Source organism: Trichosurus vulpecula, chromosome 2 (assembly GCF_011100635.1).
Source record: "Trichosurus vulpecula isolate mTriVul1 chromosome 2, mTriVul1.pri, whole genome shotgun sequence".
Taxonomy (NCBI): Eukaryota; Metazoa; Chordata; class Mammalia; order Diprotodontia; family Phalangeridae; genus Trichosurus; species Trichosurus vulpecula.
In genome coordinates this window covers 225,413,546-225,430,950 of record NC_050574.1, presented here as the reverse complement: position 1 = coordinate 225,430,950, position 17,405 = coordinate 225,413,546, and the positions used below count along the sequence as shown (strand labels likewise).

Below are 17,405 nucleotides of genomic sequence, written 5' to 3'. Positions count from 1 at the left end.
CTCCAGAATGGCTGTCTCCAATGAGTATTCCATGCTATGTAGAGTACATCTATGTGGAGTTTTGTAGAGCCTGACACCTTTCTTCTACTCTTTTCCATTCCAGGCCACCCACAGCCCATAGAGCTTCATACAAGATTTTTCTCAAATCTCAGAAATTTGGGAATTTGGAATAATATCTATGGAAATTTTAAGTGACCAAAATTTGCTAGACTTTTTTGGAGATGGGGGTAGAAGAGCAAATGCCATAGAGAAGAAAAAAGAAGAGGCGCCACATGTTTCTGAAACAATTACCAAGATAACCTTCTTAGAGGTAACCCGAACAATGCCTGAGCAGGGAAGGCTACCCTACTACCAAGACTTGCAAGTTTCCTATCATTTGATAAATTGGTTCAAGTTATCCTGATCATGGCTTTCTTTCAGGTGAGCTATTTCACTACTTACAGTTCATCATTTCAACTGAAACTGCTTTCTTCAAGATGAAGGTTAGCAGTGACCCCCTAATTGCAAAAGTCAATGGCTTTTTCTCAGCTCTTATCTTTTATTGGCCTCCCTGCTATGTTTGACACTGTTGAATGTACTCCCCACCACCTCTACTCTTCCTAATATGCTCTTCTCCCTTGGCTTCTGTTACACTACTACATTGTCCTAGTTCTCATCAAACATTTCTGTCTGCTCTTTCTGTATTCCTTTAGATGACTCCTCTTCTTTCACCCACTCCCTTAATATAAGTATTCACTAAGGTTTGGTCCTCAGCCCCCTTTATTTCTCTCTGTCTCTGTCTCTTTCTGTGTCTCCATCTGTCTGTCTGTCTGTCTGTCTCTCTCTCAATTCTTCTCTCTCCAATCTCTAGCTGACTTTTTTAGTTCTGCTAATGACACCAATAGTCATTCATGCTAGAAACTTTAGTTCTTTTTGACTCTTTCACTCTCTCTCTTTGCACCCCATCAGTTACAGATTCCTGTTTGATACATCTCCATATATTTCCATTTCTACTGATGCCATCATAATTTAAGTCCTTGTTAACTCTCACATGAGCTACTACAAAAGCCTGCATGGTATAGTATTCTGCATACAACTGGCATCTATAAACATTGATTGTTTTTCCTGAGAGAACGTGGGAAAACCTTATATAAGTCTTTATTTCAATGCGTAGCATTTTCCTCTCCATGCTAAACATATCCTTACAAATTTAATGAATTATCTTAATGATGGATTATTAAAATGATTAGGTCTCCTTTTATGTATCTTTGCTTTATGAAGAAACAGATCCCTAGGAGGTGCATAGCATTTTCTCCACTCAAACCAAAGTTCAGTCATCAAATTGATAAAATATCAATTGGAGCCCATTCCCAAACAGTGATTTCTCTAGCAATTGCATGTATTGTATTTCACTCTTCTGCCCATTCAACACAATACTGGTATTCTCTAGGAGCACAGGTGAACTACGGAAAATGGAGGTCTCTTCCAACAAGGCAGCCCTAAGGGAAATAGGAACTTAGTCACAGAAGTCCTTTAGAATCTGTGTTTCAGACTCATAGTCAAAACATTATCCTATCCTTAGCCTCAGTATTGGCTCCTCTGCATCTCTCCTGGTTTGGCACTTTTTCTCCTTCTGGACCGCCCCCTCCCCCCTTCTCTAGTTGTCCTTTGCTGGACCATCAACCTTCTCACCACCCCTACCTCCACCCCCAATTCAGTACCTGATTAGTTCCTGCCTCTCTTTCTGACCTATTCCCTGTAGGCTGATTTTCAAAGATTCAGCTAGAAATTCTGGTTAATTGACCCCTGATAATGTATCAACCAGCAATAAAGAGTTAATGTTTTGTGCCTTCCAGGAAAATCTTCCATTTTAAAGGGGACTTTGAACTTAAGGAATAACTATAATTTAACCTAAAGGAATACATAATTACAATTGTGGGAATGTCAGACACCTTAGCAGGAAAATGGGAGATATTTGGGGGCAGACCATTCTCTAACATTTCAAAAGGGACTGAAGTTAAAGCTTAGAAAAACATAACTTCTTAGTGTCGGAGATCACCTTCAACTTCATGGAATCAGTAAAAATCTTCCATAAATGGTTCATTCTGTTAAAGCAAAATCCCTGTAACCTTCTTTTCCAAGTACTTCTTAGTCCTCTCTACCCAAGACTCCCTCTCCTTTTACTTCACATGGTCACCTCTTTTTTTGCTGGCCATGATTTGACTTAAGTGTGTTCTAGCTCTCTAGTTCATTAATCTTTTCATTTCAATTTTTAGTATGGCCATACGACTCAGGTTTCATGCCTAGATTCTTCTCTTAGTTTAAATGAAGTAGAATCACAGGATCAATCAATCAACAAATATCTAATTAAGTACCTACTATAAACCAGGTACTGTGCACTGGGGCTACAAAGACAAAAATGAAATAATCCCCACCCTCCAGGAGTTTAAATTCTAATAGATCATAGATTTTTAGCTGCAAAGAGACTCAGAAGTCATTTAATTCAATTAAGGAATTGATTAAGAGTAAGATATTAAGAAACTGAGGACCAGGAAAGTGAAATTAACTTGCTCTACACACACACACACACACACACACACACACACACACACACACAGAGCAACATTTTGGCCTATTATTCACACTCAAGTACCACCAGCTCTTTGTTCTGTTTCAAGTACAGCAAATTTCTGGCAATCCTGAATAAAAGGAATGGCTGGTTCAGAGCTCACAAATGTGACTTCCTTTAATGAAAAATTAACATAGAATTGTTAAGCATTAACAGTTTTTCCTTATGTCACTGGGGAAAATATTCATGGCATCTACTCTCTTCTTCCTTCTATCTGTCCTAGAATATAGCTGTTCAATATCACATTCTGCACCCAAACAACTTGCCCTGTAGCTCAAATCTCAAATATAAGCAGTTAAGACAGGTTATAGTGTCTGAGATAGCAGAAGGTATTGTTCTGCTGTTCCCTTGATGACACTAACCTGGACATTGATTTTACACCATGGTCTGTACAAGGTGATTGTCTTTCTGTTAGCTAATGATAGACACATTTTCTCTGTTTTGGTACAAATGTAACTTGGGAGGTTTGATAAACATTATAAAGATAAAAATCAAGAATCATCTACATCAGTTTTTTTCATAAAACCATTATTTGTTCTTTCTGGTGAATCCCAAACTTCCTCAGCCACATTGTTAAAAGGATGTGTCAATGCAAAGCAAAGATTTTTTTTTTATAGGGATGAGTGCAATACTAAATTTTAATGAAGAAACTCATTTTCTGAGCACTTTCATGTTTACAATATTTTCTTGCAACAGTCCTGTGGAGAACGTTGTACAAATATTATTTTTGCTCTAGTTTTACAGACAAGGAAACTGAGTCTCTGAGGGCGTGAGTCACTAAGCCAATATCACCCAACTAGTTAAGTGCTCAAGGTGGGAATGGAACACAGGTCTCTTGACTCTAGGCTGGGTGCGTATATATGTGGCCTCTCTATGAATAGAGGTTAAAAACTTAGAAAAAGGATTCATAATCTCTTATGGGAACATTCCTCTTTATCTTACATGTTTTCAGTTTCTAAAGAACTGTTACTTGGACCAGCCAACAAGGCAAACCCTGACATTTGATCCAAGGGCCCCTGAAAGCTAAGGTATGCTATTTCTGCAGGTCTTTTTTTTCTCTGGGTCAGAACCAGATAGGCAAAGGTGTGCCTGTTCCAATTGATAAACCCAGAAAGCAAACATGTAGAAAGTCTGGTTGAAAAATTGATTATGAATGACAAATTACAGTAAGGCCCTATTCATAAAGTTCTTTCCCCATCTTGGGTGTGCTGCATGTTCAAACTTGAGAAATTTCACAAAGAGAACTCTGCAAAAGGAACATTTTCCATTCTTAAAATCATACGCCTGAGTAGCTAGACAGCATATTACAAACTCTCACAGTCCTTTATAAGGTATAATAATAACACATTTATCCAGCACCATTAGAGAACAAGCTACTTGACCTAAGTTAATTTTCCAGACAGTTGAAGATCACCTCCTTTAAGTACCAATAATTTTAAAAATTTTGATCATTTTAAGAGAAATCTTTGTAAAAAATAGTTTGGACACTAACCTGCATCCTTAAGCATAGTGATTTGAGACATTAACATATCTAAGCTTTTCTTGATAATTCAAGATCATAATTATGAACATCAATTACTGTGCCCAGCTATAATACAGTGGTGCTCTCAGAGGCCCTTCAGGTAGGTGGTGCTGTTTTCCCTACACTAATTGACCCCCAAATGCTAATAGTTTTTTTGTTCCTGTGTTGGCTTTTTATAGTTTTTCAGTCTCCTCCGTAGTCAGCTCTTACTTCTTCCTGCTTTCAACATGTCTGCTTGTGGGAGCCCAGCCTTCTAATTTCCTGTCCTAGAAATCTATATAACTAAGATTACTAGTGTTCTATGAAAAATAAAAGTAAACTGGGGTGGTGGCATGTCTTCTGCTGGAAAGGCTGAGACTGATGGATTGCCTGAGTTCTGGAGTTCTGAGCTACAGTAGGCTAAGCCAATCAGGTGTCTGCACTGAGTCTAGCACCAACATAGTGAATCTCTTCCTCCACACTGGGGAGCCACCAGATCGTATAAAGAAGGGTTGACTGGCCCAGATCAGAAAAATGGGACAGGTTAAAGTTTCTCTGCCAATTAAGCACTTCTAGTATTAATGAGATAATGAGACCCAATCTAAAGTGGTGATGGTGATGATGATGATAACAATAAAAGTAGATAGGCTATAACTGAAGACCTTTCCCTTGAGTACATGAGCTTTCATGTATGGATTTCATGACATTTATTTGAGCTGAAGAGAGGCCTTCTTTGCTTCCTTCTGGGTTCTAAGTTGGATTGCAAATAGCTAAGGAGGCAGCTAGGTGGCTCAGTGGATAGAGCACTGGGCCTGGAGTCAGGACGATCTGGGTTCAAATCCAGCAACCAGCCATTACTAGCTGTATGACTCTGAGCAAATCGCTTAACCTCTGTTTGCCTTAATCCACAGGAGAAGGAAATGGCAAACCACTCCAGCGTCTTTGCCAAGAAAACCACAAGGGCAGTGAGTCAGATACAACTAAAAAAAAAAGGATGGCTAGTATTTGTATGCCATAAGGTTTACAAAGCATTTCACATATATTATCTTATTTAATCCTGATAACCACTCTGAATTATCTCTATTTTACAGATAAGGAGGCTAAGGTCGAGAAAGATTAATAGATTTGCCCAGGTCACATAGCTTATAAGTATATATTAGGCACGATTTTAACTTAGGTCCTCTTGATTCCCAAACTAGCACCCTCTCCAATATACCACCTAGTAGGATTCTAGGTGAATGACACTAGGCTGTGGTTTGATACAGACATTTGTACTAATGGAATCCCTCAAATAATTCTGGAACACACAGAAACAGCAAGGGAATAGAATACTACTTTCTCTTTCTAATGTCACTCCTGACTGAGCTGTCGATCAGCAGCAGATCAACTGACAACAGTTTTAATTGCTTATTATACCATCAATTAATCAGGGATTGCAGGAATGCCAGGGGACAATCTGTCTTCCTCCTTCATCTCCCTTCCACTGATAGACCTGGAGAAGGCCTCAAGCAGCCTTTGGTGGCCCTTTGAGAATGCAAAATTCTTATTAAAAAATTCCAGGGTAGCAATAGCAAATCCTCAGGGTGCAACTTCATAATAAATCACATTTCTTTAGTACTTTAAAGACTTGCAACCTGCTTTCCTTACAAAGAGCCCTGTGAGACAAGTGATATTAAGTAGCATTATTTCATTTTACAGATGAAATTAAAACAGAGAAGTAATGTGCCCAGAATCACCCAGCTAGTAGGTGACAGACACAGGATTTGGACTCCAGTAATCCTGAGTCCCAGCTTGTCTACTGATCTTTCTCCTTCACTGTGCTGCTGCTTAATCTTGCCTTTGCCACCTCATAAATAAGTTGGATGAAAGTTACTGCTGGTGCCTAAGCCTCCTTAAATGGGGCAATGACCACAAGTGCCTCAGTGAGCTTACAGCCCTGCTTCTAGATAAGTAAGGCATTATATACTGTTTAACATTTACCTAAAGTGCTCACATAATGATAATTTCTCTTTTGAAAACTAAGGTAAGCCTTCTAATCTCAAAAAATGGGGAGTCATGGGAAAATATTACCTTTAAATGCCACAAAAAAAATTTGAAACTGTTCTGGAAAGGTTATAAGAATTGACTGAAAGGCTAAATAGGAATATCTTTTACTTGGCTGGATGCCCACCTGGAGGTTGTGCCTGATATATAGAGAAAAAAAAGAAATCCTAATAAGTGGGAGAGAGGAGAAATGGTTCATAGCAGCTGTTTACAACTGAAACAAGGGTCTTCTGTCAATCCTTCTAGTTACACCCTTTTTTCCTCCCAGAAAACAAATTGAAATGTGAAAACCAATGTATGTTTTCTTTAGAGTGAAAGAAAAACCTTTAACTTAAAGTTGAATTTCAGAAATCAGGTGCTATAGTATACTAGACTGAACAGCTAAGAAATGCTAGATTGTAATGCTTTTTCATAGCAATCTGTCTGACAATCAACAGCTTTCCATAGAACCAATTTACCTGACTTTGAACTTAATTACTGGAAAACTTCTGAGCTCCAGGCTGCAAGTGAAAATATAAAACCTGGGAGCATGATAACTTGCTTACTCTCTAAGATAAAGTACTGGATTTGAAACTTGCTCCCTCCCACCCATAATATAAATACCAAAGTTGTTAATGAGTCTTTTAGCATTCATTAAAGACCAGCAAACTTTGGATTCAAGTCAATTCAGATATTTATTAAATGCCAGCTATGTGTAAAGCGCTGTGTCTGCTAGGCAATGAAGATAGAAATAAAGATGAAAAAATACCATTGGCCTTTCTCTCAAGAAGCTTAAGGTCTAACAAAGCAGGGTGACATGTATACAAATCTTTGAGCTTGTAAATCAGTCAGTCAAGAAAGTGTTCCTAAGCACTGGAGACACAAAGACAAAAGGGAAACGGCTTTTTTCCTCTTAAAGAGCTTTTCTATTGGGGTGACAATATTGTTTGTCTTATGATTGTGACACAATGATGAAAAATTAGTATGATACAAAGCCAGAAACAATAAAGGCAAATGAGTCATCTCAACCATGACCCTGTAAGGAATGTCCAGAGGGAGAGATCACTATCAAACTAAGGAGATAAAACTCCCCAAAGCTTGGACTTCCAAAACAGCTTGACTCTGGTGAATTCATTTTTGCATTAGGCAGGAAACAAGAAATAGAAAACTTCCCCAATAAAAAAAAAACTCATTTCCTTAAATTAATGCCCCTGGGTAGAGAGGCAATTTGGTTTGGAAGATTGTGGGTTGGCCTCAGAGTAAGAAGGATTGGGCTCAGAACCTGCCTAGGAGCAATGTGACCATTAACAAGAGAGTCAAGTGTTGTCAAGGAAAGACTGCAAGATTTGGGATGGGAGAGCAGGGGTTTGAATCCCAGCTCTGTCACTTTGGATAAGTCTGAGTTGCAATTAGTTTCCAAATCTTAAAAATGACATCAGCATAAGGATGACTATAATGCTTTTCATAGGATTCATGAGAATACAGTTTTAGAGTAAAGAAGGCCCTAAGTGATCACCTAGCCAGTTTCCTCACCTTACGGATGAAACCGAGGCACAGAACAACTAATCAACTTGTCCGGCATCCTACAGCAAATAATTGTCTGAGCTGGGATTTGAATCTGGGGTTGTTTTAGGGCTCAAACAAGATGATTCACATCCTGAATATTAGAGCACGAAGATCCCTCAGAGGCCCCCTAGTCCACCTGTATTTAGGTAAGAATTGCTTCTATGGCATCCCTGGCAAGTGATTATCAAGAAAACTGAAGGAACAGGCAAGGGAACCATAGGTTTCTAGGGGTGCTCAACACCCCAAAGTACCGACACTCCAGGTCCTGCCGAAAGAATTCGACTCAATCCTTCTCAGCCAAGGGAAAAGACAAAGTTTATTAAGGGTTATCCATATTGGTCTGCCCCAAGAAATCCCACCCTTTGTGACGCTTGTAACAAGCCCGGCCAGATCAATCTGAGTTAGATTCATGGAGGCATGCCTTCATGGAGGCAAGTTGGAGATTATATACACAAAGATTGTGGGAGGGATTGAGGGGTGGTCTGGGGTGACTAGAAGGGGTTTAGGGAGGGCTTTGAGGAGGAGTCTAAGGAGGAGCTTGATGGGACTGAGATGAGGTCAGACTCCAGGGTGGGAAATAGCTGAAGGCTACATGTTGATGACAGACAATAGAGGGCTAGGGTAACAGAGCTAGGGTATGGATATTTTGATCAGGATTAAGGGTGGGAAACAGCTGGACAATAGAGGGCTAGGCTAGGCGGAGACTTGGGCCCAATGATAATGCAAGGCCCATGGCCTTAGGGGAAGGCCAGATCCAGTTGGAAGACTCAAGGAGAGTTCAAGGGGGCTCCCAGAGACTGTAGTCCAGGTTCAAAGGGGTTCCCAGAGACTGTGCCCTCATCATTCCCCCTCAAACAAATAGGACCCAAATTCTTTTGGGGCCCAAGGGGATTCCCACAATCTAAACTTCATTAGATCTAATCTTATTGGATTTTCTTACAGAAAACTCTCAGAGGTGCAGCTGGCTTCCTCACCTCAGCTGAATAGCAGAATCCTGCTCTATCAATCTCAATGTCTCTTCACTGACCAATTGCAATGTTTCAGATACAAAAGAGCAAAGGCCTGTTTCAGTCCCCTCTTTTTAAAAGTGAAGCTCAGTCCCTTGTCTGACAAAATAAACCACAAATTCTACACAGGAAAACACAAATTACCAATAAGCAATGTACTGTGTCAATTCATAAACTGCATTCTGGGAGGGAAAAGGAACAATAGTAAAAATAGATAAGCATATACAAAGAGAACTTGAGGAGAGAAAGACCATTAACAACTAGATGAGAATAAAAAAGTCTTCCTCTAGGACAGGGGTTCTTAACCATTTGGGGATCATGGACCCATCTGGCAGTCTCAAAGCCTTTGAAGCCTCTGGATCCCTTCTCAAGGTGATGTTTTGGGTTTGTTTTTTTTTTTGGAGGGGGGAAGGCAGGGCAATTGGGATTAAGTGACTTGCCCAAGGTCACACAGCTAGTAAGTGTGCTAGTAAGTCAGTCCTCCTGACTCCAGGGCCGGTGCTCTACTCACTGCACCACCTAGCTGCCCCTTCAAGGTAATGTTTTTAAGTGGATAAAATAAAATACACAGGATTACAAAAGAAATCAATTATAGTAAAATAGTTATAAAAATTTTTCCCAAAAATATAAGTTCACACAGCTCCAAAGGACTCATGATGAAAAATGTCATCCACCTCCAGAAGAATTGGTGGACCCTGAGTGCAGATTGAAGTCCATTTTATTCTTTATTTTTCTTGTCTTTTTTTTTAAAAAACATGACTAATGTGGAAATATTTTGCATGACTTCATATGTAAAATGAGTATCATATTTCTTGCCTTCTCAAGGAGTGTGGGAAGGAGTAGAAGGTGGGAGAAAATTTGGAACTGAAAATAAAAAGAAAAAATATGTAAGGACCCCAGGTTAAGAACCCCTGATACAGAAGGGATGTTGGGCTTAGGGTCAGGAGACTGGGATTCAAGTCCTGGCTCTGAAATGTACCAGGTATGTGATCATGGGCAAGTCACAACCTTTCTGAGACTCAAAGGCTTCACCTAGAAAAGGGTGCTAGGGCAGCTCCAGCTGGTCTGGAGGACCTGAGTTCAAATGTGACCTCAGACACTACTAGTTATGTGACCCTGAGCAAGCCACTTAACTCTGTTTGCCTCAGTTTCCTCATCTTTAAAATGAGCTCAAGAGAAGGAAATGGCGAAGCACTGCAGTATCTTTGCAAAGAAAATCCCAAATGGGGTCGAATCAAGACAAGACTAAATAACAAACAACATAAAAAGGTGCTATAAATAAGACTCAAATATCAATTGTTAATAGTATTTATTGGCTAGAATTATGGAGTGGGCCTCAATTTAGTCATCTGTAAAATAAAGCGGTTGGATTAGATTATCCCTTTGGTCTTGCAGTTCTAAATCTGTCTGTGTTTAACAGATGTCTGATTGCTTCATATCAGCATAAAAAAGCATTATAAACCTCATAGAAGTTGACTGAACTAAACTATTCAGTTGGAGTAAAAGCTAATTGGGGTCAACTGTATTAATGTCTAATGAATCAGTGCCCTACCCAAGTTAATTTCACTTGGTCTACTTCCAGAAAGTTCTATATGTTGTCTTTCATGTATGAAAATAATGTTCTTGGTTCAGGGTTAATGATCCATGTACAGGCTGTTTTTCAAGAAATGATAAGTTTATCAGCCCAGCCTCTCTTAACCAAGTCCCCTTTAGAACAAATGGCTGGCCAGCATCCAGGGTGTAGTCTTCCCCATGCAAAGACAAAATTGGATCTTCTTAGGACCAAATCGTTGCTTGTAGTATCATTAACAAAATACTTTAACAACTGACCTTACCAACCAAGGCTGATTCCTAGCGAATTGCTTCCTTATGACAGGACCAGGTCCTGGACTGGTTTTCTTGCACACAGAATATATGGACAGAATAAGAGGATTGTTGTTGAATTGTGTCTGACTCTCTGTGACCCCGTTTTCTCGGCAAAGATAGTGGAGTGATTTGCCATTTCCTTCTCCAGTTCATTCTACAGATGAAGACACTAAAGCAAACAGGGCTTAAGTGACTTGCCCAGGATCACACAGCTAATAAGTGCCTGAGGCCAGATTTGAACTGATGAAGATGAGACTTCCTGACTCAAGGTCCAGCATTCTATCCACTACACCACAAGAGGGGTACTGAATCATAGCATCATTACATGCAACAGCACACACATGAGGGCAATCAATGCAGTTCCAACCACATTGGAAAAGGGCAGAAACTCAGATCTTTCTTGCTGGCTCTCCTCTTAAGTACATTAAAATATGCATAAGGCAAAAAGTAGGCATTTGTATAGCTGCACATTTGTGGTCCCTCTCCATCCTTCCTAAGTAAAGCAAAAGGCCCCAGGCACACCCCATCTTAAAGCTAACATGATCATACAAAAATAACAAATCCACCCTACTTTGGAAGATTTGGGATTTCACAATCTACAGATGTACCAATTCAAAACAACCTGAAGATGAAATTTCTCTGACATCAATACACTCCACCTAACATCTATATGAAGTCTTTTGACATTAATGAATTAAACCATTACTTCTTACCTACTTTTTTATTCACCCCTTGATTTGAAAACAAAAAATAAAAATTCAGATGATGAGCTCAGGCTACAAACTCTTAGAACACATGAACATCTGGTTTTCTTAATGAAGGACCCAACAAAGAGCCATTTATCAATTTAAAAAAAAAACTATTCCTTTCATTGTTATTTTGTTAGTATTAGCATTAATATTAACATGCCAGGTTAATACTCTTCTATTTTTTGAAGTGAGTTTTTTTTACCTTTTTTGTAGATTTTGGGGGGCCGGATAGATATGTTATAGCTGGAAAAGACCTTATAGTTTAATCTCATTCTGGAGAATGAGGCCCAGATAAGTTAAATGATTTGTGCAAGGCCACACAGGTGAGAGACATTTATCCATTATTTATTTATCTACCTATCTATTTATTTATTTAGTATTTAGTATTTATCCATTTATTTATTTTGTAAAGTACTTCCATTACTTCAGTAAGTAGCAAAACCAGTATTCCCCTCTCTCCTCCCTCCAACCCAACTCCAAATCCTATACTTGTTCTACTATACTGAGCTACCTCTCTCTAATCTTTAAAAAAATCCTTGAGCCCTTTCATATAATATTCAGCATTTCAGAACTAGTTTCTCCCTTCTCTTAACTATGCTACCACTTGGTCCTCTTCCTGAATTTTCACATTATACTTTGCATTATAATTATTTATATACATTACATATATGCAAATTAGGTATTATATCATTTGAGTTTCTTAAGTCAGAGACAATGTTTTCTTCTTCATATGCCTTTCAGTGCCTACACACTTCTTGGGATGTAACAGTAGATTAGTACATATTTATTTACTGAAGGAATAAATGAATGCATATTAAAATTTGGTCATTATTATACACCACCAATGGAATATTTCTGTGGCCTTTTAGGGAATAATCTTAATTTCCTTCCATAGTTCTGCCTCTAAAAATCCGACTTAAACATAGTAACTTAGATGAAAACTATTTCTTGCCTGACTTCCAACAAAATCAATTTTGAAAGATTTCAACACCGCCAGACTCTTTTCTTCCTTGGATAGTCCAGGAAGAAAAGACCTAGATGAGGAAAGCATAAAGAAACTAAAATTTGGTTTAGGCTCTGAGTTTCTACCTTTTATCAGAGAGCATGTTTTTTCATTCTGAGCTTTTTAACACAAACTACTCATTAGGAAGATTTTTCTCATTTGTTTGGGTCTTTTCTGTGGCCTTCTTTTCCAGGGTTGCTTCTCAGATTTCCAGGTGATACACCAATTTAATGAGGATTATTCCTTTTATGCAGGCATAAAAGACCTTCCAAAGTTCTCTTTGCTACTCTTTTCATTCAGCTTGGAGAACATGATATTTCCACTGGATTTCTTAATTTCCTTAAGTTTGCAGTTTTTCTAGGTCTGTGTGTAATTTCATTGGTTTAGGGAACTTCCTAATGAGGAAGCTCCCTCCACCAAAGCAGGCTAGCACCTTCTCTGAAACTTGTAGCCTTAAGTATATGCCTAGAGCACTAAGAGGTTAAATGATTTACTGAGGGCCACAGAGCCAGCACATATTAGGGGTAGGATTTGAACCCAAGTCTTATTGGCACCAAGACTGAATATCTATCCTTTATGCTATACTGTGTGAGAGTGAGATAGACAGATGATTCTATAAGGATCTGAGGTTAATCTGATTTTCTTTGATTCCTACTTTTTGATTCATGTTTCCCTGCTTACCCTGTCATTATTACTATAATATTGTAACTGTACTAAGATTTACACAATTTTGTATATACTTAAATGTGTAGGAGAATAAACTGTAAACCTCTTAAGGGCAGAGACATTTTAATTGTAGTCTTTATATGCCCAGAGTTTAGCATAGTGCCTAGAGTTGAGTGGGAACTTAATTAAAACTTGTTAATTGACTACATATGCAAAGCACTTTTGTAATATATTAATATCATATTCTGTGTATTACAATTCAATAAACCAACACTCTGTCCTCTCATTACAACATATTCTGTAATACAGATTTGGGCAAGTCAAATCTCATTTCTGGCAACATAGCAATTACAAATAGTAAATCACAAATAATAAAAGCCTAATTATAACACAGTTCACAATCTTTATGTTAATTTTTTTCCTCTCCAACATCAATTTTAGAAAAGAATTCCCCTATATTTCAGATTTTGTCTTTGCAAGAACTCACTGCTTCCAATTAAGGTATTTGGTATATCCTTTTCATTTATTTTCTTTGCCTTAACTTTTGGATATATTGTGGCTACAATTTTTTAACTAGGTCTTTCTGAGGCATTAAAGATCTAATTCTTAATAAAGAATTTCATAATTCTTCTACGTTCTTACTATTCTGAGTTGTTGTAATGTCTTAATGTTGTCAGGGCCTATGTCATAGTCACCTTCAAATCTCCTTCAGAAAATGGATGGTCCCTTTGGGATATAATAAATGTGAAATAATTTCTTAGAAACTGAATTGAGTCCTCATTTGTAGGATGAGTTCAAATCATAGGAAGATTATTTTCTACTTGGTAAATTTAACATGGTATAGCCTATTACTCACCTGTCTCTCCCTTTTTTTCCAGAGGGTCGCGTGTGTGTGTGTGTGTGTGTGTGTGTGTGTGTGTGTGTGTGTGTGTGTAAAAACTTTGGAAGAATAGAGAGAACTATGACTATTCCTATATTCACTGAAATATTTTACCTTTTCAGTCAGCCAACCAAATAATTTACTTCTTGTATTCTCCCTCTCCCTGACTTTGAGAAGGGAATAATGATTCCCAAACATCCCTCCTTCTCACCATCCCTCACAGTCCACTGGAAGCATGCAAGTGCTGTTCTCAAGAGCAGATGGTTAAATTTTCAATGGGAGAATTTACACATAAAAAATCAGGAAATGCTACAAATCAGGACTTGGTTTATTGTTTTGTGGATTTTCTAGACTTAAGAAAGTGATCTGAGAAAATGTTTAAAATGCAGATTAAATTTAGAAGTGTTGTGAGTACATTTCCCACTCCCACCCCAGAGAGCCAGTTGTTAAATATTTGCCAGCACTACTTTGCCTGGAAGTCCACTTTGGTCCGAGGAGCAGCTCTAAAGGCTTGGTCAGAACAGTTGGAGAAGCTTTTCTTTTTACTTTAGTCAATAGGATGAGTGTTTAAAGTGATCTTAACCTCTCTGGCTCAGACTTCAGATGGTCTTCCAAGAACAAAATTATGCTTCAGTGGCTTTGGATAGAGAGTAATTTATCAGCATAATTTCCTCTTTTCAGTTTCACAAATAATGCCTATGAATTATGCTAGTAAATGGGGTATGGAATGGTCACTGGTACTCAATCTTGTGATGTCTCCCTTATTGTCACATGCCAGAGAAAGACCCTAAAAAGATAGATAGTGCATTAATAGCATCCTCTACTACCTATCACTGCTGGAAGGGAGATTGCTAGTGCCATAAGTACTAAAAGGCCCTCATACAGGCTTGACCTGAGGCCTTTTTTCCCCAAGAGAATGAGCTGGATGTATTTCTCTCCTTCTGAAATACAAAGGTAAATATCCAAGAACATACAATGTTAGTTGGGGGGGGGGAAGAGGAGGAAATCTTACAGATGATTAAACATGGTTTCCAAAGATGTCTTTAAAATCTGTCTACATGAACTTAGTATTTGACCAAAGAACAAATTTAAATCCCAGGCAACTAATGACGGTTTCAGGCCTTCCTTAATCACGAAACAAATCCACCTGTAGCAGCTGAGACTTCTCTCATCATCCCTACCATACCCCAACTTCTAATGCTTAAAAAAGATTTATGTCATGGGATATGACTACCAAGTATATTATTCCTCAGTACTTTCTTCCTCTCTCCATAACTAGACACTACTTCCTACACTTTTCATAAAAAATATCTTTAGCCAGCATCCTTATACCACTTGGATAATGGACATTATTGTGATTTAAAAAATTTTGGCTAGGTTTATCTAAGACTTTAAAGACCTAATTCTTATAAAGAATTTAAAAACCCTCCTATGCTTTTATTATTCTGAGTTGTTACAGTAATGTCCTATACTTATTCCTCAGTCCTGTGCTTTTTATATCCAAAAAGAAGCCACAGGAGACAATTCAATACAACACAGGAAAATGAATGTTTTATCACCTAAGGAAAAAAGCTGTCTGGTGTCACATGCCTTTGATTTCCCCAGGACCAGTAGCTAGAACAAACCTTATCCTTCCCAAACAAATACTGAAATGGCCAAACAGAAGTGTACGTTGCCCAAAGCATTTACTTTACTTTGAATTTAACCTCTCTGGGCTTCGGTTTTCCTCTTCTATAAAATGAGGGAGTTGCATTAGATAACTTCTAAGGTCCCTTCCAATCCTAAATCTATGATCCTATGATCCTGTGATCCCCCAGGAACTGTCAGACAGCACTGCAAGGAGGCCTGTGTTCAATCATTGCCAGAAAGGAAGTCATGAAAGCCAGCAGCAGCTCAGCCCTTGACTACATACTACATAAACAAGTTCGGATTAAACCATCCAATTACACATCGAGTCAAGTCCAACAAACTTGTTGTTCCCCCTAAAAGCTTTAACGGAGCTCAAATGATTTTTTTTAAGGAGGAGTTGGGAACCAAACTAAATGAATACATTTATCGCGGTTACTGGATAATTTCATACATTTTTCTGACAATATATCACATATCACTGATGCGAAAGCTTTTTCAAGATCTGTTCCCGGACGTTACCCGATCCTGACCCCCTCTCTTTTCCAGCCAGCATCCTTCTCGTGACACTGCCAGAGGTAGGTCCGCCAGAAGATGACCGTAAGTCTAAGCGGGTGGGGGAAATTAGGCAGGGGCTGGGCCAAGGCAAGAGCAGTTCTCAAGAATCTAGGATGCTCTCGGGTGAGGGGTAGAGAAGCCAACGCAGAAGCAACTTGCCCAGATTCCGTCTCTAGTCTCGTCAACACTGTGCCTGAAGATCTTCTCCAGTGACTCGCTGCAAACAGTTAAAGTCTAACCTGGATCTGCAACAATCATCTCCCCACATCCAGCCCCGGGCAGCTCTCCTCCTCCACCCGCCCCGGCGCACCAGTCTCTCTAAAGTCTTCTCTCCCAAGACAAACTCCTTAGCACGCTGGCCTCTCGCCTCCGGAGCCTCCCATCTCAAAACCCCCCAGTGCTGCTTCCCAAGGCTTTTCCCCTCTCCTTTGCCAAAGCAACAACCCGCCCTCCGCGGGCCTGCAGTCTGTCCTGCGAACTTTTGCACTTAGTATCCTCTTGGCCAGTACCCCTCCGTGAGCCCCTGCGCGCTCCCGCTCTGGCCGTACCCTCGTGACCCCCCAGTACGAAGCTTCCCAAAGCCCTCGCCACCTCGCCTAAGTCTCCGCGCGTTCCCTCCAGGACCCTTGCCCTTAATCACCCCCAACCCTCCACCCCCGTTACTTCCAGTACCGAGGCCCTGGATGAAGACGAAGCCGGTGACAGTCAGCACTGGATGCCAGTTAAACTCCTGGGAGCCCCCGTCCCAGCCGAGCCCCTCCCGATAATGAAGGACCCAGATGAGGGTGAAGATAACCGCCAAGAAGCCGAGGAGCAGTGAAGACACTAGCAGACCCAAGAAGCCCCGGTAGCCCTCCATGGCCTTCATAGTCCCATGCTCCGCACACCCGCCTGTGCCAGTCACGGGAGCCCGGGCACCGGGCAGAGCAGAGGAAAAGGCGTAGGAAGGCCTCAGTGGTTGCTGGCCACTAGACTGGGTGGCGGGGCGGGGGCAGCTTCTTCTCTGGGCTGTCCCCGCCCGGGGGAGGGGCCCAGCGGCTCTTCCTAGCCCTGGGATGTCCTGCCTCTTTGGGGAGAAAGCTCTTGGTGGGGTGGATAAGGAAGAAAAGGAATCGGGTGCTTGTCCCTTAAAGTGAATTTTCTCGAAAGGAAAGGAGAGCCGCGTCCTCGAGGGTTTCTCCCGTCTCAGGGCGCCTGTTTCTTCAGTACCCCCGAACTCCTCTCCAGCACTTAGAGATTGTTCTAGTGTTTGATTAACTTAACATTTTATTTTAGTGTAGTCCCTCAGAGCAGGAACTTTCAGAGTTTAGGTCTAGTGGTTTTTGTTTGTTTTTGCATTCAGTCCTTCACTCA

At 39.9% G+C, this 17,405-nt stretch overlaps 1 protein-coding gene across 1 annotated transcript in view; it reads right to left on the bottom strand.

Annotated features, from left to right (window-relative positions):
* LOC118837775 (cytochrome b reductase 1) overlaps positions 1-17,029 on the bottom strand; it is a 37,478-nt gene extending 20,449 nt beyond the window's left edge. Inside the window, exon 1 of the mRNA XM_036744868.1 lies at positions 16,725-17,029. Within this exon, the coding sequence (XP_036600763.1) occupies positions 16,725-16,920 (196 nt within the window). The 5' untranslated portion in view covers positions 16,921-17,029. The remainder of the gene's footprint in view (positions 1-16,724) is intronic.
* Between the last annotated feature and the right edge of the window lie 376 nt (positions 17,030-17,405).